The following is a 25,801-nucleotide window of genomic DNA, read 5'->3' on the forward strand; positions in this document are numbered from 1 at the left end:
TTCTATAACAGTGCCTAAGTTATTTAATAATCCAAATAAACTGTATTACAGGCACAGACTCACCTTAACATTGATGTAAATTATCTTAAATAATGCACTTTGTTGGAAATGGATTCACTTATTTACAGTTACTAATTTATTTACAGAATCATAGTGGTTCACAAAATTTAAAACCTGAAAATCATTTATTTACCTGGTTATGATAAGCCGATCCAAATTGATTCTCTGTTGCTTCGCAATCCATGCTGTACGATACAGCTTTTCAGCTGTCTTAAGTACATCTGCATTGAGCCTCTGAATGAGCTGTTTCTCAGAGTTTACATATAAGCGTTCCTGCTTGAGGTGATGAGCCAGAGTATGAATATCTAGCTTCACCATCTTCAATGTGGGAAAGGCTCAAAGGCTGATCACTAAGAGTAAAACGATAAATATTTAAAGTTTATGTATGTCACTTAAGTTCTTTCTAAAATCAAAAGGGAAAGGAGAACACTTTAAGAATTAAGTTACATTTGGGCAGGCGCGGTGGCTCACGCCTATAATCCCAGCACTTTGGGAGGCCGAGGCGGGCGGATTACAAGATCAAGAGATCGAGACCACCCTGGCCAACATGGTGAAACCCGTCTCTACTAAAATACAAAAAATTAGCCGGGCGCGGTGGAGCGCACCTGTAGTCCTGGCCACTCAGAAGGCCGAGGCAGGGGGATTGCTTGAACCCGGGAGGCAGGTTGCAGTGAGCTGAGATTGTGTCACTGCACCCCAGCCTGGTGACAGAGCAAGAATCATTCTCAAAAAAAAAAAAAAAAAAAAAAAAAGGTTACATTTGATACCACTTTTAACTCTAAGTTTCAAATAATCTCTGTCTTTTTATTACAGAAGTATTACAGGTTCAGCATAGAAAAATTGGTAAATACAGATAAGCAAAAAGAAAAAAAAGCTCACTGCTAAGGCCACTGCTCAGAGACAGGTGCTGTAAACCCTGTGTATATCCTCAAATACAATGTCTATTTGTTAACCCCAGAGTTATCCTTGACTGTGCTCTTTCTAATCACAATCAAAATATCCTGTTGATTCTATCTTCAAAATATATTTAAAATCTGACTACTTATTCCCCCCTCCATTGCTAATCACATCAATTCTCACTAGGAGGTGTATAATCACCACATCCTAAGTGATCTTGCTGCTTCCTTTCTTGTACTTCTAGAGTCTGTTCTCTACATAGCATAGTGAATTAAAAAGTCAGATCACAGCAGGGCGCGGTGGCTCACATGTGTAATTCCAGCACTTTGGGAGGCCAAGGCAGGTGGATCACCTGAGGTCAGGAGTTCGAGACCAGCCTGGTTAACATGATGAAACCCCGTTTCTACTAAAAATACAAAAATTAGTTGGATGTGGTGGTGTACACCTGTAGTCTCAGCTACTCGGGAGGCTGAGGCAGGAGAATTGTCTGAACCTGGTAGGTGGAGGTTCCGGTGAGCCGAGATCATGCCACTGCACTCCAGCCTAGGCAATAGAGTGAGACTGTCTCAAAAAACAAAACAAAACAAAACTTAAGTCAGATCACTTTATTCCCCTACTGGAAACCATCCACGGGGTTTATTTCATGATAGAATGAAATCTGAAGGTCCTATATGATCTACCCCTGGCTACTTCTCCAATTTCCTCTCCTACAATCCCACCTTAGTTCACACAGCTCCGGAACATCTGCCTTCTTGCTGTCCCTTGAACAGGCCAAGCATGTCCCTCTCTCAAAGTGTCCACATTTGCTGACCTCTCTGTCTGGAAGGTTATCCAGTATCTTCATTCCATTCAGATCTCTCCACTCAAACGTGGATTTAGAAAGGCCTTCTCAGACAACTCCTTCTAAAATAGAAAATATAACTTCCTAATCCCTCTTCTGGCCTTTTAAAAAAGCACTGCCCCTATCTAGCATTATATTACAGATATCTACCTGCATGTTAAGCGTGCTTATTGTGAGGCCTCCCCACTAGAAGGTAAGTGACAGCAGGGCCAAGCCTTGTTTGCTTTGTTCACTCACAGCTGTAATTTCAGGGACTAGGAGAAGGCGTAGTTCACAGCAGGAGTTGAATAAACATTTGCCAAAGGAATAAATGAAATCTCACTACTCTTATTTATCTAATAGCTAAACAAACTGACACAAATAGCACACATATTTTGAAGCATTATTATTTAAGATATGCCCTTGAATCTAGAATTTGTGCCAGATCACAAATGTTAAATCAACAATAGAAATACCTGTGGCACAGATAACAAAACATAATATTGTGTGTCTGGGCAGCAGACAGTCATCAAGTTAGCAAAAAATTTCTTGGGTTGGGCACGGTGGCTCACACCTGTAATCCTAGCACTCTGGGAGGCCAAGGCAGGTGGCTCACTTGAAGTCAGGAGTTCGAGACCAGCCTGGCCAACATGGTGAGACCCTGTCTCTACTAAAAATACAAAAATTCACCAGGCGTGGTGGCAGGTGGCTGCAATCTCAGCTACTCAGGAGGCTGAGACAGGAGAAACTTGAACCCAGGAGGCAGAGGCTGCAGTGAGCTGAAATCACGCCACTGCACTCCAGCATGGGCAACAGAGTGAGACTCTGTCTCCAAAAAAATACAAAAAAAAATAAAAGGCCAGGCACAGTGGCTCACACCTGTAATCCCAGCACTTTGGGAGGCCGAGGCAAGTGGATCACCTGAGATCAGGAGTTCAAGACCAGCCTGACCATCATGGAGAAACCCAGTCTCTACCAAAAATACAAAATTAGGTGGGCACGATGGCACATGCCTGTAATCCCAGTTACTCGGGAGGCTGAGGCAAGTGAATCGCTTGAACCCGGGAGGCAGAGGTTGCAGTGAGCCGAGATCGCGCCACTGCACTCCAGCCTGGTGACTGGAAAAAAAACAAAAAAACAAAAAACCAAGAACTATATGTGGCCGGGTGTGGTGGCTCACACCTGTAATCCCAGCACTTTGGGAGGCTGAGGCAGGTGGATCACCTGAGGTCAGGAGTTTAAGATGAGCCTGGCCAAGATGGTGAAACCCCGCCTCTACGAAAAATACAAAAATTAGCTGGGCGTGCAGTGAGCTGAGATCGTGCCATTGCACTCCAGCATGGGCAACAAGAGTGAAACGCCACCTAAAAAAAAAAAAACCTATATGCTTCATTAACTAGTTCAGTTGCCCTGAATATATAATACATAACCTCTTAACCTCAGTTTTTTTTATGTATAAAATGTGCACAAGGCCGGGCGCAGTGGCTCACACCTGTAATCCCAGCACTTTGGGAGGCTGAGGCGGGCAGATCACCTGAGGTCAGGAGTTCAAGACCAGCCTGACCAACACGGAGAAACCCTGTCTCTACTAAAAATATAAAATTAGCCGAGTGTGGTGGTGCATGCCTGTAATCCCAGTTACTCAGGAGGCTGAGGCAAAAGAATTGCTTGAACCCAGGAGGCGGAGGTTGCGATGAGCTGAGATCGCGCCATTGCACTCCAGCCTGGACAACCAGAGCGAAACTCCATCTCAAAAAAAAAACAAAGTTGACAAAATCTGAATTTATTCTGTGCCTGGCACAAGCAACATATTAGGTACCAGAAATACAAAAAAGGAGAAAACCTAGTCTGCCCTCAATAACTTTCTAAACTAGTAGAATGAAGCAGGCATGCAAGCAAATGGCTGCCCAAAAACATTATGAGTATTACGCTACAAGTCTACACAACATACAGTAAGGACAAAAATAAAAGGTATGACTGAAGAAATAAATTCCTCAACTTAGTCTTAAAAGACAAGCATGTACAAAAACCCAAAAACAAAAAACTGGCCAGGCGCAGAGGCTCACACCTGTAATCCCAGCATTTTGGGAGGCCGAGGTGGGTGGGTCACGAGGTCAGTAATTCAAGACCAGCCTGGCCAAGATGGTGAAACCCCATCTCCACTAAAAATACAAAAAAATCAGCCAGGCATGGTGGTAGGCACCTGTAATCCCAGCTACTCAGGAGGCTGAAGCAGAGAACTGCTTGAACCCGGGAGACGGGGGTTGCAGTGAGCCGAGATTGCACCACTGCACTCCAGCCTGAGCGACAGAGCAAGACTCTGTCTAAAAAAAGAAAAAAAAACAAACAAACTATTTGCCAGACAGGTGGGGGTAGAATATTCTAGATAGAGCCAACCAAACAAAGGCACATATATATATATATATACACACACACACACACATATATATATATATATGTATGACATGAAGTCTATTTAGGGACCTACACGTGGTTTATTACAGTTTGGGGCCGTGTATCTTCGTGCAGTTAAGAGTGGGGATGGAGGGAGGACAGAGAAAGTGTATACTAAGAGGTAAGGCTACAGAGACAGAAGGCATAGAAAACTCAGAGTTAAGAAACTTGGCAGAGGCTCACACCTATTAATTCTAGCACTTTGGGAAGCCAAGGCAGGCAGGTCACTTGAGCCCAGGAGTTCGAGACCAGCCTGGGCATCATGGCAAAACTCTATCTCTACAAAAAATACAAAACTTAGCCGGGTGCGGTGGCAGGTACCTGTAGTCCCAGCTACACAAGAGGCTAGGGTGGGAGCATCTGGAGGTTGAGGCTACCATGAACCATGATCATGCCACTGCATTACAGCAGCCTGGGTGACAGAGTGAAACCCTGTCTCAAACAAACAAAAAAAAAAGAACTTTGCGGCCGGGCGCGGTGGCTCACGCCTGTAATCCCAGCACTTTGGGAGGCCGAGGCGGGTGGATCACGAGGTCAGGAGATCGAGACCATCCTGGCTAACACGGTGAAACCCCGTCTCTACTAAAAATACAAAAAATTAGCCGGGCGAGGTGGCAGGCGCCTGTAGTCCCAGCTACTCGGGAGGCTGAGGCAGGAGAATGGCGTGAACCCCGGGGGGCGGAGCCTGCAGTGAGCTGAGATCGCGCCACTGCACTCCAGCCTGGGTGAAAGAGTGAGACTCCGTCTCAAAAAAAAAAAAGAACTTTGCACTGCATGTGATGGAGAAGAGGCTTAAACAGGATTAACACAATTAAATTTATATTTGACTACATAAAGTCTCTGGTATCAAGGAAAAGTATCAGGAGGTGGGGATGGAATAGACAAAGAGAGACAAAGAAATTGCTGATAAGCAAGAAACGTGACAGTGGGAAATGGTAAGAACATGGCAAATTCCAGAGAAGTTAAAAGGCAGGAAATACAAGGTGCTAACACCGCTATACAGAGAAGGCGTTATTCATCATGACTATCATATGAGAAACCAGTTTATAAACTGAAAATTGTGTGGAATGGGTCTAAGAACTTTGCACATTTAGTCTTCATAATATTCCCTCCGAGACAGGTATTTTGCAGCTAAGAAAATTGAGGCCTGGGGATTTGCTCAAGGCCATACAGGTGAGAGGTGATATAGAGTCAGTACACTATTGCTATTACCCTAATGTCTCAATGAAAAACTCCTAAATCCATACTGATCTACCTAGAGGCACCCCTTTCTTTACAGCTGTCACTCAGATATATACCTTAGATAATCTTCTACAACTTTAAATTCAACTATCTTAAAACCATTGTTTTCCTTTGCAACTTTTTTTACCTCTGTTAATAACTCAATACCATTCTTCCAATAGGGAAGGAGCATCTTGCTGTATTTCCAGACGGTATTCTTTTTTTTTTTTTGGAGATGGAGTTTTGCTTTGTCACTCAGGCTGCAGTGCAGTGGCACAATCTCGGCTCACTGCAATCTCCGCCTCCCAGGTTCAAGCGATTCTCCTGCCTCAGCCTCCCAAGTACCTGGGACTACAGGGGCGCGTCACCATGCCCAGCTAATTTTTGTATTTTTAGTAGAGACGGGGTTTCACCATGTTGGCCGGGATGGTCTCGATTTCTTGACCCCGTGATCTGTCCAACTGAGCCTCCCAAAGTGCTGAAATTATAGGCGTGAGCCACCGCGCCCGGACTTCTTTTTTTTGTTTTTAAATCTTCTGACCAACTGCTGCCTGTTGACAGCCAGCATTCTTCACAGAGTCTCTCTCATCTGAACTTCCATTCCATCCCTGAGGCCAATCTGTGTCTCAATTATTTCTTAACACACAACCACATTAATACATCTAAATTGCCATCAAAATTATATTATTGTTCTGTCTAAGATACCTTCAGTGGCTTCCCACTACTTCAGGAAAACAGCTAATTGTTTAGGTTTATAACATGTACAGCCTTCTAAAATCTGGTCCCAAACTATTTTCCCATGCCACCTTCCATTGCTCCACTATATGAACCTTTGACTTCATAAAAATATCTTACTTGATATCCCAAACACTAATCTTTCCTTGATGGCCGGTGTCTCACATGCTCCTGCATTTCTGCACTGTTTTGTTTTTGTTCTGGTGTGAGACAGGGTCTCACTCCCATTGTCCAGGCTGGAGTGCAGTGCACAATCACGGCTCATTGCAGCCTTGACTTCCTGGGTTCAGGTGATCCTCCCACCTCCGCCTCCTGGGTAACTGGGACTACAGGCATGCTGCTAGCTAATTCTTTGTATTTTAAGTAGAGGTGGGATTTCACCATGTTGCCCAGGCTGGTCTTGTACCCCTGGGCTCAAGAGATCTTCCCACCTCAGTCTCCCAAAGTGCTGGGATTATAGTAGTGAGCCACTGCACCTGGCCCGCGCTGTCAATCTGGCAACTATACATGTCCTTCAGCACACTTACGCTATTGCCCTGTTATTTAAATATTTTACTAATTTACATTTCACATGTTCACATCCCATCACCCTCCCATGATAGATTTAAAGACTCTAGGGGCTGTGCTGTGCAATATTTTGGCCACATATGGTTGTTTAAATTAATTAAAGTTAAATTTTAAATTAAAATTCAAAATGTATGGTATGCAAATTCTATCTTAATAAAAATAATGTAATTTAAAATTGTTTCTTAGTCATACTAGATGCTATTCCTAGTACTGGGGACCCACATGTAGCTAGCAGCTACTACACTGGACAATGCAGACATAGGACATTTCCACCATCATAGAATGATGAAAGTTCTACTGAATAGCACTGCTCTAGAGTACAAATTGTGTCTGATTCAACGTTGAGTTCCTCATAATGTGCACAGAGTAAGCACTTTGAAAGTACCCATTTCTGTGCCTGTAATCCCAGCACTTTAAGAGGCTGAGGCAGGCGGATCACGAGGTCAGGAGTTCAAGACCAGCCTGGCCAACATGGTGAAACCCTGTCATTACTAAAAATACAAAAATTAGCCAGGTGTGGTGGTGTGCACCTGTAATCCCAGCTATTTGGGAGGCTGAGGCAGGAGAATTGCTTGAACCCAGGAGGCAGAGGTTGCAGTGAGCTGAGATCGCGCTACTACACTCCAGCCCGGGCGACACAGCAAGACTCCCTCTCAAAAAAAAAAAAAAAAGGAAAAAGTACCGATTTCTGGCCTGGAGCAATGGCTCACATCTGTAATCCCAGCACTTTGGGAGGCTAAGGTGGGTGGATCACCTGAGGTCAGGAGTTCAAGATCAGCCTGGCCAACATGGTGAAACTCTATCTCTATTAAAAATACAAAAACATTAGCCAGGAATGGTGGCAAGGGCCTGTAATCCCAGCTACTTGGGAGGCTGAGGCAGGAGAATCACTAAAACCCAGGAGGCAGAGGTTGCACACTAGAACCCAGGAGGCAGAGGTTGCAGTGAGCCAAGATGACGCCACTGCATTCCAGCCCGGGCAAACAGAGTGAGACTCCATCTCAAAAAAAAAAAAAAAAAAAAGTACCCATTTCTCCTATTTAAATTTAAATATAAGCAGGCTTACCACACCAAGATTAATGTTCAAATAAGTTTCTCTGTAATTGCAGCGGTGATTCTTGGGACCTTTTTTTTTTTTTTAAAGACAGAATCTCACTCTGTTGCCCAGGCTGGAGTACACTGGCACGATCATGGCTCACCCCAGCCTTGACCTCCTGGGCTCAAGTGATCCTCCAACAACAGTCTCCTAAGTACCTAGGACTACAGGCGTGTGAAACCACACCTGGCTAATTTTTAAACATTTGTAGAGACAGGGTCTCACTAAGTTACCCAAGCTGGTCTTGAACTCCTAAGCTCAAGCGATCTCAGCTCACTGCAACCTCCGCCTCCCAGGTTCAAGCGATTTTCTTGCCTCAACCTCCTGAGTAGCTGGGATTACAAGTGTGCGCCACCAACAACAAAAAAAGTTATTTAGAGCTTTTGCATAGATGTTTATATATATTTTCCTAACAACCCTCATGGCTACAAATATAACATAAATGTAGAAAATCAGCAAATAATTGTTAAAATTTACACATTCTTGGGGCCGGGTGCGGTGGCTCATGCCTGTAATCCCAGCACTTTGGGAGGCCAAGGTGGGTGGATCACAAGGTCAGGAGTTTGAGACCAGTCTGGCCAACATGGCAAAACCCTGTCTCTACTAAAAATACAAAAATTAGCCAGGCATGGTAGCACATGCCTGTAATCCCAGCTACTCCGGAGGCTGAGGCAGCGAATTGCTTGAACCTGGGAGACGGAGGTTTCAGTGAGCTGAGATTGTGCCATTGCACTCTAGCCTAGGCAACAGAATGAGACTCCGTCTCAAAAAATAAATAAATAAAATAAAATAAAATAAAATTTACACATTCTTTTACAAAATCATTGATAAATTTTTTTAAATAATCAGATGAATTCTAATATGTATTTGCCTACAAGATTTCCTGCTTGTCTTGTAGTTATATTGCTATAATGGGAGAAAAAGGTTAAGAGAAACTGTTCTAGAGTAAAAGCGACTAAACAACATAACCAAATGCAATGCAAGAGTCTTGACTGGCTCTTGATTAGAGGGAAAAAGACAGAAAAGCCACTTTAGGGACAACTGGAGAAATTTAAATATGGACTGGATACCAGATGATATTAGAAAAGTATTGTTAATTATTATTAGGTGTGATATTGGTATTGTGATTACAGAGGAGAATACATTGCTTTTAAGAGATGCATGCTCATGTGTATATTTAGAAATAAAATGTTAGGGCCAGGCATGGTGGCTCAGGCCTGTAAGCCCAGCACTTTGGGAGGCCAAGGCGGGCAGATCACTTCAGGAGTTCAAAACCCACCTGGCCAGCATCATGAGACCCCGTCTCTACTAAAAATACAAACATTAGCCAGGCATGGTGACGGGCACTTGTAATCCCAGCTACTTGGGAGGCTGAGGCAAGAGAATCGCCTGAACTTGGGAGGTAGAGGTTGTAGTAAGCCAAGATCGTGCCACTGCACTCCAGCCTGGGCAACAAAGCAAGACCCTCTCTCAAAAAAAAAAAAAAAAGAAAGAAAGAAAGTGTTAGGATGTCTGCAACTTGTACATGGGTCAGCAAAAACAAGAGAATATTTTTAAATATAGCAAAATGTAAACTGTTGAACTGATGTGGTAGGTATATAATGATCGCTCTGCTATCTTTCAATGGTTTTTATACGTTAGACATTTTTCATAATTAAAAAATGGGATAAAATACTTCAGAAATTCTCAAATTGTGCCTTTCTTGCTGCTTAATTCAATGTAATTGAAAAAATATATGACTGAGTTTCGCTGGAGCCTAGTCAAATCGCCTAATCTCAAGGAGCTCACAACCTAATTACAATTCAAATACTGTTCAAGATAGACAGAGAACATAAAATGTTTTCAATGACACAGCAAAATATGAGCCAATTCATGCAATTTAGAAATTAAAATCTTCAAATATAACTTTACTTTAAAAAATTAACACGAGGCTGGGCATGGTGGCTCATACCTGTAATCCCAGCACTTTGGGAGGCTGATGTGGGCGGATCACTTGAGCTCAGGAGTTCAAGATCAGTCTGGCCAACATGGTGAAATCCCATCTCTACTAAAAATACAAAAATTAGCCAGGTGTGGTGGCGCATACCTGAATCCCAGCTACTTGGGAGGCTCAGATGGGAGGATCGCTTGAACCCAGGAGGCGGAGGTTACAGTGAGCTGAGATCGCGTCACTGCACTCCAGCCTGGGTGACAGAGCCAAATCCTGTCTCAAAAAAAGACGACGATTGAGGAAAAGGGTTTGATAATTTAAAAAGTATACCAATTTGTTCTGCTTTTCTAAGGCACTACTATAATATCGGAGGAGTTAAGGGTCACCAGGAATAGCTTAAATAAAATTTAGACATGAATAAAAGTAGGAAAATTTTTACAATACTAAAGACAACAGAAAAGTACAGACATTAGGAAATAAATCAGTTTGTTTCCTGAAAAGTAACAATAACAATATGACCATCAAACTAACAATAATAATATTAATATCAAACTAGCATTTATTTAAGAGTTATGCCAAGTACTCTGCTATTCTTTTTCCCAACTGAACGCTTACAACCCTGTGACAGGTGTACTCTCATTATCCTCATTTGACAGTTGAGAAAAGTGTCGACACATCTAGTAAGTAGCTAAGTCAAGATTCAAACAAACTCAGTTCTGTCTGACTCGAAAGAAGCACTTGCTCTCAATCAACTAATCTAAACATTTTGTCAGTAACATCTACTTTAATTTCTAGTTCTGTTAAAAATTTACTCCTTAAAGTTCCAGTTACCTATTGGTTTTTATAGAACTTTATTTGGCTTCTGGTGACATCTACTTCATTTGAGTTTACACCCAAATACCACACAAAACATAGTGTCTCCAGCCCTTATCTCTTGACTGAGCTTAAATTCTTTATTTCCTCTACCTGCAAAACATCTGAATGTCAAGACAGAATTTCAGAATTGAAAAGTCTATTAAAAGCCATTTCTCTTAGCACCATAGGAAAGGTTGAAAAAAAAAAAAAAAACCATTTTAGCTGGGCGCGGTCGCTCAGGCCTGTAATCCCAGCATTTTGGGAGGCCGAGGCAGGTGGATCACGAGGTCTGGAGTTCGAGACCAGCCTGACCAACATGGTGAAACCCCGTCTCTACTAAAAAATTCAAAAATTAGCCGGGCATGGTGACACGCGCCTGTAATCCCAGCTACTCAGGAGGCTGAGGCAGAAGAATCGCTTGAACCCAAGAGGTGAAGGTTGCAGTGAGCCGAGATCGCGCATTGCACTCCAGCCTGGGCGACAGAGCAAGATCCTGTCTCAAAAAAAAAAAAAAAAAGGCCATTTTGGCCGGGCGCGGTGGCTCATGCCGGTAATCCCAGCACTTTGGGAGGCGGAGGCGGGTGGATCACTTGAGATCAGGAGTTCGAGACCAGCCTGACCAACACTGTGAAACCCTGTCTCTACTAAAAATATAAAAATTGGCCAGGCGCAGTGGCTCATGCCTGTAATCCCAGCACTTTCGGAGGCCGAGGTGGGCGGATCACGAGGTCAAGAGATCAAGATCACCAACATGGTGAAACCCCACCTCCACTAAAAACACAAAAATTAGCTGGGCATGGTGGTGCATGCCTGTAGTCCTAGCTACTAGGGAGGCTAGGGCAGAAGAATCGCTTGAACACAGGAGGCGGAGATTGCAGTGAGCCGAGACTGCACCACTGCACTCCAGACTGGCAACAGAGTTAGATGCCGTCTCAGAAAAAAAAAAAAAAAAACTATATATATATATAAAATTAGCTGGGCATGGTGGCAGCTGCCTGTCATCCCACTTACTCGGGAGGCTGAGGCAGAAGAATCGCTTGAACCCAGGTGGCAGAGGTTAGAGCGAACTGAGATCACACCATTGCACTCCAGCCTGGGTGACAGGAGCAAAACTCCGTCTCAAAAAAAAAAAAAAAAAGCCACTTCTCTACTTTAATTCAGCAATTATTTCTGAAATGTACTCACTGTGCCAGGCACTGACAATACAGAACAAAACAGACACAATCTCTGTCCTCATAAAGCTTAGTCAACAGTGAAGCTAAGAACAAGGAAATTACAAGTCACTACAGGTATGATGAAAGGAGACCTAAGAGTCCAATCACTCAAGATTCAAACATTTCCTAGAGCATAACAATCTCTCTTCTAAAACCAGCAACTCTTTCAGACTTTTCTATTTCTGTCATGGCACAAACAGTCTCCTAGACTCCAAACTCAGGAACCATCCTCTCCTCAGCAAGGTCTGTCACCAAGTTCTACTCTCACATTGGTCCTTTCCTTTTGAATTGCTCTGCAAATAACCAAATTCCATACCATAAATCCATGACAACTGGAAAAATTTCCTAACATGTTCCTATACTTCAAGTTTCTTCTCTCTGCAACCTACCCTACACTGACAGATTGGTACTTCCAAAGCAAGTTAACATAATCCTTCCCAATCCCTCCAGAATTCCTTTTGAAAGCCATTAATGATTTCCCAGTAGTGCCAGAATATATTAAAACATCTGCAGAAGTCAGGAGAGCCTGTGTGCTCAATTAAGACTCCCCTTAATTAATACTCCATACTTCCAGTATCAGAAGCCAAATGGAAGCCCCAGAAAATCCTGCATGTATTTGGCAAGAAGATCTCCTCTCCATTCCCTCAGCCCTTACTGCCAACTCCATCAAAATCTACCCTGGACCAGCCGGGCGTGGTGGTTCATGCCTATAATCCCAGCACTTGGGGAGACCGAGGCGGGCAGATCACTTGAGATCAGGAGTTCAAGACCTGCCTGGCCAACAGGGCGAAATCCCTCTACTAAAAATACAAAAATTAGCCGGGCTTGGTGGCGCACACCTGTAATCCTAGCTACTCAGAAGGTTGAGGCAAGAAAATTGCTTGAACCCAGGAGGTGGAGGTTGCAGTGAGCTGAGATCGCACCACTGCACTCCAGCCTGGGTGACTGGGCAAGAGTGTCTAAAAAAAAAAAAAAATCTACCCTGGACCACTAAGTCTTAGTTTAATCTGCTCTTTATTTCTGTTCGTGTCAATCATAAGGTCAGAACTTCCAGGTCATCCTTTATCTGCAAAACCAAATCTCTAGACAGCTTTCTGTTTCTTTTGTTGTTGTTGTCTCATGGTTTTGTTTGCTGAGACAGGGTCTCACTGTCATCCAGGCAGAGTGCAGTGGCGGGATCATGGCTCACTGCAGCCTCTATCTCCCAGACTCAAGCAATCCTCTCACCTCCGCCTCCTGAGTAGCTGTAGGCATATGACACTACAGCCAGCCAATTTTTAAAATTTTCTTTTTGTGGAGACAGTCTCACCATGTTGCTCAGGTCTCAAACTCTTGGGCTCAAGCAATCCTCCCACCTCAGCCTCCTAAAGTGCTGGGATAACAGGTGTGAGTCACCGTGCCTGGCACCTGGATAGCTTTGTACATCACCTCTTCCAATCTCACCTCCTGATCCTCCTTACCTTTTCAATCCTTTTCACAGTGGCTCCTGGGACACAAGTTCAATTATCAGAAAATCTGTAACTTGAACCTTTTCTGGAGAGGTTCTCTTTACCTTCCTGCCTTAACTAAAATCTGGCTTTCCCATGGGAACATGGCTTCCTCTATAGACCTCTTAGGTAAGGCTGTTTTCTCTCCCATATCCTTCACACTGTGGGTCCACTTTCACACCACTCTTCCTCCCTCCACCATTAAAAACCCCAGCTTTGAATCTCATTTCATTAAACCACACCACCTATCACCCTCACTCTCTTGCAGGCACATACTACAGTCTTTTCTTACTTCTCCAACACCACACAACTCCAACAATCATATAACCCCACAACAAGACTTGAACCCGAGAAGAAGGCAGGAGAATCACTTGAACCCGAGATTGGGCCACTGCACTCCAGCTTGGATAACAGAGCAAGACTCTATCTCAAAAAAAAAGAAAAAAGAAAAGAAAGATTATGCCCATGCATATTAATCAGATTTTGAGAAGTTCAAGTTTTTCAACTCATGTTATTAGCACTTATCACTGAGAGCACAGTAAGGAGATTTTAGTGGCAAGAGTGAAGCACACTGGATTTCTATATCCTTCCATAATGGTATAGAGGAGGGGCCAGCAGAATATGACTTTCAGGTCATATTTAGCCTGCTGCCTGTTTGTATAAATAAAAGTTGTATTGGAACAAAGCCATACTCACTTGTTTATATATTATCTATGGCTGCTTTCATGCCACAATGGCAGAGCTGAATAGTTGCCAGAGTCCTCCACAGTCCATGTGGCCCACAAGTCCAAAATATTTGCTATCTAGCCCTTCACAGAAAAACTCTGCCAACCCCTGATAAGCAAGCACATCTACTCTAACGCAAAGCACAGAGAGGAAACACTGCCTGATAAGGTGAAATTTATGAATTACAAAATACAGTCATGCGCCACATAAAGACTTTTCAGTCAACCATGGTGAAACTCCAGTGGGCCCATGAGATTATAATGGAGCTTTTATACCATATTCTTACTGTACTATTTTTCTATGTTTAGATACACAAACACTTACCATTATGTTACAATTGCCTAGAGTATTCAGTACAGTAACATGCCATACAGGTTTGTAGCCCAGAAGCAAATAGGCTATGCCATATAGCTTAGGAGAGCAGGGGGCTATGCCACCTAAGTTCGTGTAAACACACTCTATGTTTGCACAATGACACTGCCTAAGGACACATTTCTCAGAATGTATCCCTCTCATTAAGGACCCATGACTGCACATTAAAAGTCCGAAGGAGGCCAGAGATGTGGTGTCTCAAGCCTGTCAGTCAGTGGGAGGATCACTTGAGGCCAGGAGTTCCAGAACAGCCTGGGCAACATAATGAGACCCTGTCTCTTAAAAAAAAAAAAGTTGCCAGGCGCGGTGGCTCACACCTGTAATTCCAGCACTTTGAGAAGCCGAGGCGAGCAGATCATGAGGTCAGGAGTTCGAGACCACCCTGGCCAGCATGGTGAAACCCCATTTCTACTAAAAATACAAAAAATTAGCTGGCATGGTGGTGTGCACCACCAGCTACTCAGGAGGTTAAGGCAGGAGAACTGCTTGAACCTGGGAGGTGGAAGTTCCAGTGAGCTGAGATCGCACCACTGCACTTCGGCCTGGGTGTCAAGAGTGAGACTCCATCTCAAAAAAAAAAAAAAAAAAAAAGTTCTGGCCGGGCTCAGTGACTCACGCCTGTAATCCCAGCACTTTGGGAGGCCAAGGCGGGTGGATCACTTGAGGTCAGGAGTTCAAGACCAGCCTGGCCAACATGGCAAAACCCCATCTCTACTAAAAATCCAAAAAAATTAGCCAGGCATGGTGGCGCGCACCTGTAGTCCTGGCTACTTGGGAAGCCTGACGCAGGAGAATCACTTGAACCCAGGAGGCAGAGGCTGCAGTGAGCCGAGATCATGCCACTGCATTCCAGCCTGGGTGACAGAGTGAGACTCCATATCAAAAAAAGAAAAAAAAAAAGTTTCAAGGAGAATACATATATTACAAATGTTAACAACTATATCTAAATGAACTCCTCTGACTAAAGAGAAGGTCTCTGAGGTAGGAAAAAAAAATTTCCAACTTTTTATGGGATAAGAAGCACATTTTAAGTTTTCGCTATTGAGAATTTCTGATTAACGGTATCCCAAATTAATGATATGTATCTAGCAGTTCAAAACTCAAAGTAAGGCCAGGTGTGGTGTCTCACACCTATAATCCCAACACTTTGGGAGGCCAAGGTGAGAGGACCACTTGAGCCCAGGAGTTTGGGACCAGCCTGGTCAATACAGGGAGACCCTATCTCTACAAATAATAATAATAAATAGCCAGGTGTAGGGATGTATGCCTGTGGTGTCAGCTATTCCAGAGGCTGAAGGCGGAGGACCACTTGAGCCAGGGAGATCAAGGCTGCAGTGAGCCAAGACTGAGCCACTGCACTTCAGCCTGGGCAACACAGCACAACCCTGTCTAAAAAATTAAAATAATAAGCTGGGTGCAGTGGCTCACACCTGTAATCCCAGCACTTTGGGAGGCCGAGGTGGGTGGATCATCTGAGGTCAGGAGTTCGAGACCAGGCTGACCAACATGGTGAAACCCAGTCTCCAATAAAAATACAAAATTAGCTGGGTGTAGTGGTGCAGTGGTGCATGCCTGTAATCCCAGCTACTCAGAAGGCTGAGGCAGGAGAATTGCTTGAACCTGGGAGGCGGAGGCTGTGGTGAGCCGAGATCACGCCATTGCACTCCAGCCTGGGTGACAGAGCAAAACTCCGTCTCACAAATAAATAAATAATAATTAAAAAATAAAAATAATAAACTCTAAGTAACAGCTAGAATTGAGGTAAACAAATGAATCACCTATGACTCAGTTTCTTCATCTGCAAACACATATACCAGAATCTACTTCATAGGGTATGTTCACAGGTTTTTGAAAGTTAAATGAATTAAAATGAATAAAGCGGCCAGGTGCAGTGGCTCACGCCTATAATCCCAGCACTTTGGGAGGCCAAGGTGGGTGGATCACCTTAGGTTGGGGGTTCAAGACCAGCCTGACCAACATAGAGAAACCCATCTCTACTAAAAATACAAAATTAGCCGGGCGTGGTGGTGCATGCCTGTAATCCCAGCTACTCGGGAGGCTGAGGCAAGAGAATAGCTTGAACCCGGGAGGCAGAGGTTGCAGTGAGCCGAGATCGCACCATTGCACTCCAGCCTGGGCAACAAGAGTGAAACTCCATCTCAAAAAAAAAAAAAAAAAAAAAAATTTACAAAGCACTTATTATATATAATGTTAACTATAATTTTTGGGGAAAATAATTCAAATCAAATAGTAAGTGCATACATATGTGAGAAAGAAAACCCTTCATTTTTTTTTCATTGTTTTTAGAGTTTTTTTTAAAAAACAAAGAACAGGCTGGGGATAGTGGTTCACACCTGTAATCCTAACACTTTGAGAGGCCGAGGCCGGCAGATCACTTTAGGTCAGGAGTTCAAGACGAGGCTCGCCAACATGGTGAAACCCCGTCCCTACTAAAAATTCAAAAATTAGCTGGACGTGGTGGTTTGAGCCTGTAATCATAGCTACTTGGGAGGCTGAGGCAGGAAAATCACTTGAACCGGGGAAGCAGAGGTTGCAGTGAGCCAAGATTGCACCACTGCACTCCAGCCTGGCCAAGTGCAGGCTCCTGAGCTCAAGTGACAGAACGCTACTCCGTCTCAAGATAATAATAATAATAATAATAAATAAATAAATAAAAATAAAAACAAAAAACAAAGAACGTTTATTACTTTAGTAATTTTTTTTTTAAAAAGAAAAGAGCTCTCAGCCTTAGTGCCATTTTCTTGGAAACCTCTGTGCCATGACAGCCAAGTGAAGGAAGAAGCGAATGTGCAAAAGAAGAAAGATGAGGCCGAGGTCCAAGTAAACCGCTAGCTTGTTGCACCGTGGAGGCCACAGGAGCAGAAACATGGAATGCCAGACACTGGAGATGCTGGTACAAGTTGTGGGACTGCATGCTACTGTCTAGAGCTTGTCTCAATGGATCTAGAACTTCATCGCCCTCTGATCACCGATCACCTGAGACCCACCTCGCTCATAACCAGAACTGCCCATGTTGGTCCTCTGCCCTGGACCTGTGACATTCTGCACTATTTCTGTGTTTACTTGTGGCCAACTATAACATCCGTACAATAAATCACCTCTTCTGCAGTCTTAGATGAAGAATTAAAAAAAAGAAAAACAATAAAAATTTGGCACCAAGCTCTTCCCTGCTGAAGATCTACTAGTGCAATTACTGAAACGCTCAAGACAAGACAAATTCTGTAAACATGAGAAAATTTTCAAGTGCCACAAAAAGGGCATAGTACTTAACTTCAAAATAAGACATAGTTCAACAATAACAAGCTACACACTAATTAGCAGAACTGCAATGGCATTAAAATTATACTCCATTATTTCCCAGAGGAAACAAATAACACAGAAGTATCCAACCAATCTAGAAATGGGTGCCTATCTGGAACTTTCACAATTAGATAAACCTCCACTAATTGTATGAGTGTGAAATTAAATACCACCAAATCTAATAACAATCTCGAATGACAACTCAGTAAGATATATATAAATCTGGAGATCAAGATAAACCAAGTAACTAAGAACAATCTAAAATCCTTAGAACACTGTAAACTTATCAGAGGAAGTTTTCACAACCCCCATGCTTTGAGGAAGCTTTGGTTCCCTGGATAAACTTAGCTGCTTCCATAAATACAGCGGGTACACAAAACAACTGAATGAAGGAGCAGAAAGAGAACTTTGAGCCTGAGCTGCATTTTTGCTGAGCTGTAATACTGGTAAAGCCTGTTTCAAGATCCAAGAGTCCACCCTCAAAATTAAAGAATGTAAACAGATGGCTGTCATGTACATTTCATCACATTTACCAGAGTGGTGTTTCATAAAAATTATACAAATTCATTACCAAACTTCAAACAGCGTTACTATCATTACTGTGGTTCTACCCAAAAGAAACGTCCTAGTCAACAATATTATCCAGTTTGTTAAAATAGGTTTTCAAAAAGAAATCAATCATTAAGATGTCTCTATAGAATTATGGAATTCATAATTTCAAATAATGTGCATAATGCCTAAGAAAAAGAGAACGAATCCAATAAATGTCAGCTATTACCATTACTATTATCATGGTAATGTTTTCAAATTAAGGAACAGAAACTTATTCATAGAGAGGCCTTCAAAAGAAGTTACTTTGTCAGAATCCAAGTTGGCCTATCACAACCTGCAATAGTTAGATATTAAAAGGACTTTGTTTTAGAGGAATCAAAGTTAGATTCCTCGGGTTCCAAAGGAGTTAGTAAAGATGAAATAATCTCTGCATAAAGAATTAATGTATTTTTGGCTGGGCACGGAGGCTCACGCCTGTAATCCCAGCACTTCGGGAGGCCGAGGCAGGTGGATCATGAGGTCAGGAGTTCAAGACCAGCCTGGCCAAGATGGTGAAACCCCTTCTCTATTAAAAATACAGAAATTAGCCAGGCAGGATGGCAGGCGCCTGTAATCCCAGCTACTCGGGTGGCTGAGGAGGGAGAATCGCTTGAACCCAGGCAGCAGAGGTTGAAGTGAGCCAAGATCATGCCACTGCACTTCAGCCTAGGAGACAGAGTGAAACTCCATCTCAAAAAAAAGAATTAATATTAGTTTTCCAAAGTTTTTCTGGTACAGAAATCTATATTTTTAAACATTTGGCAATTCAGCCTTAAACGTTACAACTTTTAAACCTAATGCATTTTTGAAAAGTAGTCAAGATAATGAAAGTAAGTAAATATAAATAACACAAGTAAAACAAAGGGATAGATTAGAATTCTGCATTAGAAAGTGAAAGGAGGGCCAGGTGAGGTGGGTAAGCCCAACACTCGAGGCAGGTGGATCACTTGAGGTCAGGAGTTCAAGACTAGCATGGCTAACACAGTGAAACAACGTCTCTACTAAAAATACAAAAATTAGCCGGGTGTGGTGGTGGGTGCCTGTAATCCCAGCTACTCGGGAGGCTGAGGCAAGAGAATCGCTTGAACCCGGGAGGCAGAGGTTGCAGTGAGCCAAGATCAGGTCACTGCACTCCAGCTCTGGGCAAGAGTCTGTCTCAAAAAATAAAAAATAAAAAAAAAGTTAATCTAAGTCCGAAAAAATATAAGTATTTGTTAAAATTAAGATTGTCTGGAGGGATAATACTATATTCTGATCCTAGGAAAAAGGAAAAAGGCTAATATGCCTTGACTAATTTTGTTTTGTCTTTTTTCTGATAGAAAAACCATGTGGGTTTAATCCTTCCAAAGATTCACAGAAAATAAATAACAACACATAAATTGGTAAGAAAAAAAAAGAACTAAACACGTCTGACAACATGCTTTCTACTAGTCTCCAGCGTGGGTGTACCGGCATTATAAGGGAGCAAGACCAAGCAAGCACCTTTTCGGACAGACATCTTAGATTAACAAGCAGACACAGTATCTGTTTATACACTTCCAAGAGTATGTTTAAACCTGTGTTTTTTAAATGGCTTACAAAAAAGGTATATAAAACATAATTTTGGCCATACACACACACACAGAGAGTATTAGAATTAATTATACTTTTATACTTTTCTTTCAGACACAAGTATTTATCAGGTATCTGGTTCATCTTCAAACTGAAAAAAAAAAATTATAGAAACCCCTGTGAAGTCTGTTAAGTCCTTCACTCAACCATTCTCTCCTTTTTTTTTTTTTTTTTTTTTTGAGACAGAGTTTCGCTTTTGTTGCCCAGGCTAGAGTGCAATGGCACGATCTCGGCTCATCGCAACCTCTGCCTCCCACTCCCAGGTTCAAGCGATTCTCCTACCTCAGCTTCCTGAGTAGCTGGGATTACAGGCATGTGCCACCTACACCTGGCTAATTTTGTACTTTTACTAGAGATGGGGTTTCTCCATGTTGGTCACGCTGGTCTCAAACTCCCGACCTCAGGTGATCCACCCGCCTCAGCCTCCCAAAGTGCTGGGATTACAGGCGTGAGCCACTGCACCCGGCCTCAACCATTCACTTATATATATATTAAATATTAGAAACTGAAGTATCAAGATATTCACCACTTCCTCTGACCACTGTATTACAGTTTTAAACTGGGTTTCAGCTTTGAAACAAAAAATAACCACCCTTCTGATATGTTTTTACAAAATCGTAATACATATTGAAACATATCCAGAAAAGTTAGAAAATATAGGTAAGCATAAAGAAGGAAAGATTCTTTTGTTTTTGTTTATTTGAGACAGACTCTAGCTCTGTCACCCAGGCTGGAGTGCAGGGGCACAATCTCACCTTACAGCAAACTCTGCCTCCCAGATTCAAGCAATTCTCCTGCCTCAGCCTCCCAAGTAGCTGGGACTACAGGTGTGCGCCACCATGCCCAGCTAATTTTTGTATTTTTAGTAGAGATGGGGTTTCTCCATGTTGGCCAGGCTGGACTCAAACTCCTGACCTCAAGTGATTCACCCACCTCGGCCTCCCAAAGTGCTAGGATTACAGGCATGAGCCAAGGCGGACAGATCACTTGAGAGCAGGAGTTCAAGACCAGTCTGGCCAACATGGTAAAACCCCATCTCTACTAAAAATACAAAAAATTAGCCGGACACAGTGGCAGGCACCTGTAATCCCAGCTACCAGGGAGGCTGAGGCAGGAGAATCACTTGAACCTGGAAGGCAGAGGTTGCAGTAAGCAGAGATCACGCCACTGTACTCCAGCCTGGGCAACGGAGCAAGACTCTGCCTCAAAAACAAAACAAAACAAAACAAAACAAAACAAAAAAAGCCGGGCACGGTAGCTCATGCCTGTAATCCCAGCACTGCGGGAGGCTGAGGCGGGTGGATCACCAGAGGTCAGGAGTTCAAGACCAGCCTAGCCAACATGGTGAAACCTTGTCTCTAATGAAAATACAAAAAATTAGCAGGGCATGGTAGCACCTGTAATCCCAGCTACTCGGGAGGCTGAGGTTCAGCGAGCCGAGATGGCGCCACTGCACTCCAGCCTGGGCGACAGAACGAGACTCCAACTCAAAAAAAAAAAAAAAAAACAAAAACTAAAATATCTTGAAAAGGATTACTTAAGGAGTTAAGCTGAAAATAATTCTATGCAAGCACAAGTTTAGGCAGTTCAAACGTAAAAAATACATAACTGAAATCCTTCTTGCTTAACAGAAAATTAACTCCAGAGAAGGAAATATGTATGACAAAAAAACAGCCTCCAAAAAGTTGAAGGAAAAAAAAATACTCAACTAAACATTTGGAAATTATTTTTTCAAGTACTAGTCTGTCCAAAGCAAATAAGAAGGACTCAGCTGGGCAAAGTAGCATGCTCCTGAATTGTCAGCTACTCAAGAGGCTGAGGCAGGAGGATCACCCTGTTCAGGTCAGGAGTTTGAGGCTGCAGTGAGCTATGATGGCACCACTGCACTCTGACGACACAGTGAGACTATGTCTCAAAAAAAAAAAAAAGAAAAAGGGGCCGGGCGCGGTGGCTCACGCTTGTAATCCCAGCACTTTGGGAGGCCGAGGCGGGCGGATCACAAGGTCAGGAGATTGAGACCACGGTGAAACCCCGTCTCTACTAAAAAATACAAAAAATTAGCTGGGCGTGGTGGCGGGCGCCTGTAGTCCCAGCTACTCGGAGAGGCTGAGGCAGGAGAATGGCGTGAACCCGGGACGCGGAGCTTGCAGTGAGCCGAGATTGCGCCACTGCACTCCAGCCTGGGCGAAAGAGCAAGACTCCGTCTCAAAAAAAAAAAAAAAAAAAAAAAAAAAAAAAAAAAAAGGATTCCACTTATATAAAAATTAAAAATCTGTAGCTGTATGCAAACTTAAAAAAATAATTATTTTTAAAAATTATTTTTAAATCATACTTTACCTTTGAGATTCCTAGAATGTATAACCAACTCTCTCCAGTACACTTACCCCTAAAGAAAAAAAAAAGGAAAAAGGAAAAAATAATAAACTGAATGTCTTATCACTGGAATGTACCTACTTTCGCTATTAAACTATCTACAAACATTACAAGTAGCTGGGCGCAGTGGCTCATGCCTGTAATCCCAGTACTTTGGGAGGCCAAGGCAGATGAACTACTTGAACTCAGGAGTTCGAGACCAGTGTGGGCACCTCTACAAAAAATACAAAACTTGTATTTAAAACTCGTCTGGTCAAACAAAAATAAAATACAAAATACAAAAGTTAGCCAAGCATGGTGTCATGTGCCTGTGGTCCCAGCTACTCAGAAGGCTGAGGCAGGGGAATCTCTTGAGACAGGGAGGTGGAGGCTACAGTGAGCTGTGATAGCGCCACTGCACTCCAGCCTGCATGACAGACCAAGACCTTGTCTCGAAAACAAACAAACAAAAAAAAATTAGGGGTAATTATTCCAAATAAACTAATTAATCTGAAGCATACATTTACAGAGCAGCAAGTTTTGTATTGTTAGTTGCACCAACAAAAGATCAGTACATATTGTCACAATTTCCAGAATGCCATCATCAGGCAGTGTTACCGTGTAAGGTAATAAGAACTATGTGCCATCACTGGAGACCAGCTCACAAACCCTCAGTGGAGCCAGCTGCGTAGAGTGAGAAGTGACAACATTGTGACGGTGGCTAAGAAAGCACCAGTAGAATAAAGTTCTTGTTTTTTTGGGGGGTGTTTTTGTTTGTTTGTTTGTTGTTTTTTTGAGACAGAGTTTTGTTCTTGTTGCCCAAGCTGGAGTGCAGTGGCATGATCTCTGCTCATTGCAACCCCAGCCTCCTGGGTTCAAGCGATTCTCCTGCCTCAGCCTCCTGAGTAGCTGGGATTACAGGCGCGAGCCACCACGCCCAGCTAATTTTTTGTATTTTTAGTAGAGATGGGATGTCATCATGTTGGCCAGGCTGGTCTCAAACTCCTGACCTCAGGTGATCCACCCGCCTTGGTCTCCCAAAATGCAGGCATCACAGGTGTGAGCCACTGTGCCTGGCCGAATAAAGTTTATTTTAAAGTCTAGCAGCTAGGCATAGTGGCTCATGCCTGTAATCCCAAAGCTTTGGGAGGTCAAGGTGGGAGGACTGCTTGAGCCCAGGAGTTTGAGACCAGCCTGGGGAACACAGGGAGATCCTGTCTCCCCAATAAAAAAAAAAAATTTTTTTTAATTGGTCAGGCGTGGTAGCTCACCCCTGTAATCCCAGCACTTTGGGAGGCCAAAGCGGGCAGTTCACCTGAGGTCAAGAGTTCAAGACCAGCCTGATCAACATGGTGAAACCCCATCTCTACTAAAAATACAAAATTAGCTGGGCATGGTGGCACATGCCTGTAATCCCAGCTACTCGGGAGGCTGAGGTAGGAGAATCGGAAGGCAGAAACTGTGATGAGCTGAGATTGTGCCATTGTACTCCAGCCTGGGCAACAAGAGTGAAACTCCATCTCAAAAAATTAAAATTAAAATTAATTAACCGGATGTGGTAGCACATCCCAACCTACTCAGGAGACTGAAGTGGGAGGACAGCTTGAGCCCAGGAGGTCGAGGCCGCAATGATCCCTGACAGTGCAACTGAACTCCAGCCTAGACAACAGAGCAAGACCTTGTCTCAAAATTCAAATTCCTAGGCTCAAGTAATCTGACCATCTCGGATTCCCAAAGTAAAATGTACATCTTCTATGTGTAAAGTAAACATGGCAAAATGTTAACAGCAAATCTAGGTGAAGGGTATATGAATGTTTACTGAACAACTCTTCTATAGGCTTACAATTTTTCAAAGAGTTGCAAAAACAATATTTAAAAGTTATGGATTACAAAAAAACAAAGCCTGCCGGGTACAGTGGCTCATGCCTGTAATCCCAGCCTTTTGGGAGGCCGAGGCAGGTGGATCACTTTAGGTCAGGAGTTCAAGACCAGGCTTGCCAACATGGTGAAACCCCATCTCTACTAAAAATATAAAAAATTAGCCAGGTGTGGTGGCGCATGCCCATAGTACCAGTTACTCAGGAGGCTGAGGCAGGAGAATCTCTTGAACCCAGGAGGGGGAAGTTGCAGTGATTTGAGATGGTGCCACTGCACTCCAGCCTGGACCACAGAGCAAGACTCTGTCTCAAAAAACAAACAAAAAGAAAAAAACAAAACGAACAGCAGAAAATAGGGAAAGATACAAATAATAATTTAGCATGTATATTCTGCCTCCCAGAATTAACTGTTAATCGTCACAGTAGTGTCTAGTTTCAAAAAAAAATTATAGATATCCTCAAAAGAAATTATAGATAACGGGCTGGGCGCGGTGGCTCATGCCTGTAATCCCAGCACTTTGGGAGGCCGAGGCAGGTGGATCACAAGGTCAGGAGATCAAGACCATCCTGGCTAACACAGTGAAACCCCATCTCTACTAAAAATACAAAAAATTAGCTGGGCGTGGTGGCAGTCGCCTGTAGTCCCAGCTACTTGGGAGGCTGAGGCAGGAGAATGGCGTGAACCCGGGAGGCAGAGCTTGCAGTGAGCCAAGATCGCGCCACTGCACTCCAGCCTGGGCGACAGAGCGAGACTGCGTCTAAAAAAATAAAATAAAATAAAACAAAATAAAATAAAATAAAATAAAATAAAAATTAGCCGAGCATAGTGGCGCATGCCTATAATCCCAGCAGCTCGGGAAGCTGAGGCAGGAGAATTGCTGGAACCCGGGAGGCGGAGACTGCAGTGAGCCGAGATCGCGCATTTGCACTCCAGCCTGGGTAACGAGCAAAACTCCGTCTCGAAAAAAAAAAAAATTATAGATATCATCCCTTTTGCCACTACCTCCCACTCGTATTCCCTTATAGACGTGAAATTATAGAGTATGCCTATATTCAACTTTACTAAGTGCTGCAAATACTGTCTCAAAAAGTAGCTGTACCAGTTTACACTCAACCAAGTTTTTTTTTCTCCTCCCAACAGTAACTTTCTCCTCCCAACAGTAAGTAGCAGTTTCTTTTTTTTTTTAATTTTTTACAAATTTTTTCTTTTTTAATAGAGACGGGGGGTCTCACTTTGTGGCCCAGACTGGTCTTGAACTCCCGGTTCAAGGACTCAAGCGGCCCTCAATCTCCAAAAGTGCTAGAATTATAGGCATGAGCTACCACGCCTGGCCAGTAGTTTCAAAATTACCATTTTTGCCACATCTTCACCAACATTTGATAGCGTTAGACATGAAATTTTTTTTTTGGCCGGGTGCAGTGGCTCACACTTGTAATCCCAGCACTTTGGGAGGCCGAGGTGGGCAGATCATGAGGTCAGGATATCGAGACCATCCTGGCTAACACGGTGAAACCCCGCCTCTACTAAAAATACAAAAAATTAGCCTGGCGTGGCAGTGGGCGTCTGTAGTCCCAGCTACTCCGGAGGCTGAGGCAGGAGAATGGTGTGAACCCA

General features: G+C 43.2%; 1 protein-coding gene across 43 annotated transcripts in view; it reads right to left on the reverse strand.

Moving 5' to 3' along the window:
* The window catches only part of GAPVD1 (GTPase activating protein and VPS9 domains 1), a 98,569-nt gene that overhangs the window by 65,672 nt on the left and 7,096 nt on the right, over positions 1–25,801 (reverse strand). For 19 of the 43 annotated variants that reach the window (XM_055271081.2, XM_063635964.1, XM_063635950.1 and 16 more), the window contains one exon: positions 194–410. In XM_055271081.2, coding sequence (XP_055127056.1) covers positions 194–378 — 185 coding nt within the window. In that variant the 5' untranslated portion in view covers positions 379–410. Of the gene's footprint in view, positions 1–193; positions 417–1,676; positions 1,861–9,801; positions 9,895–9,936; positions 10,054–22,294; positions 22,344–25,801 lie in introns of those variants that run through there. The other 24 variants (XM_055271084.2, XM_055271082.2, XM_063635948.1 and 21 more) reach the window with 8 other exon arrangements.

This window comes from Symphalangus syndactylus, chromosome 3, assembly GCF_028878055.3.
Source record: "Symphalangus syndactylus isolate Jambi chromosome 3, NHGRI_mSymSyn1-v2.1_pri, whole genome shotgun sequence".
Lineage (NCBI taxonomy): Eukaryota > Metazoa > Chordata > Mammalia > Primates > Hylobatidae > Symphalangus > Symphalangus syndactylus.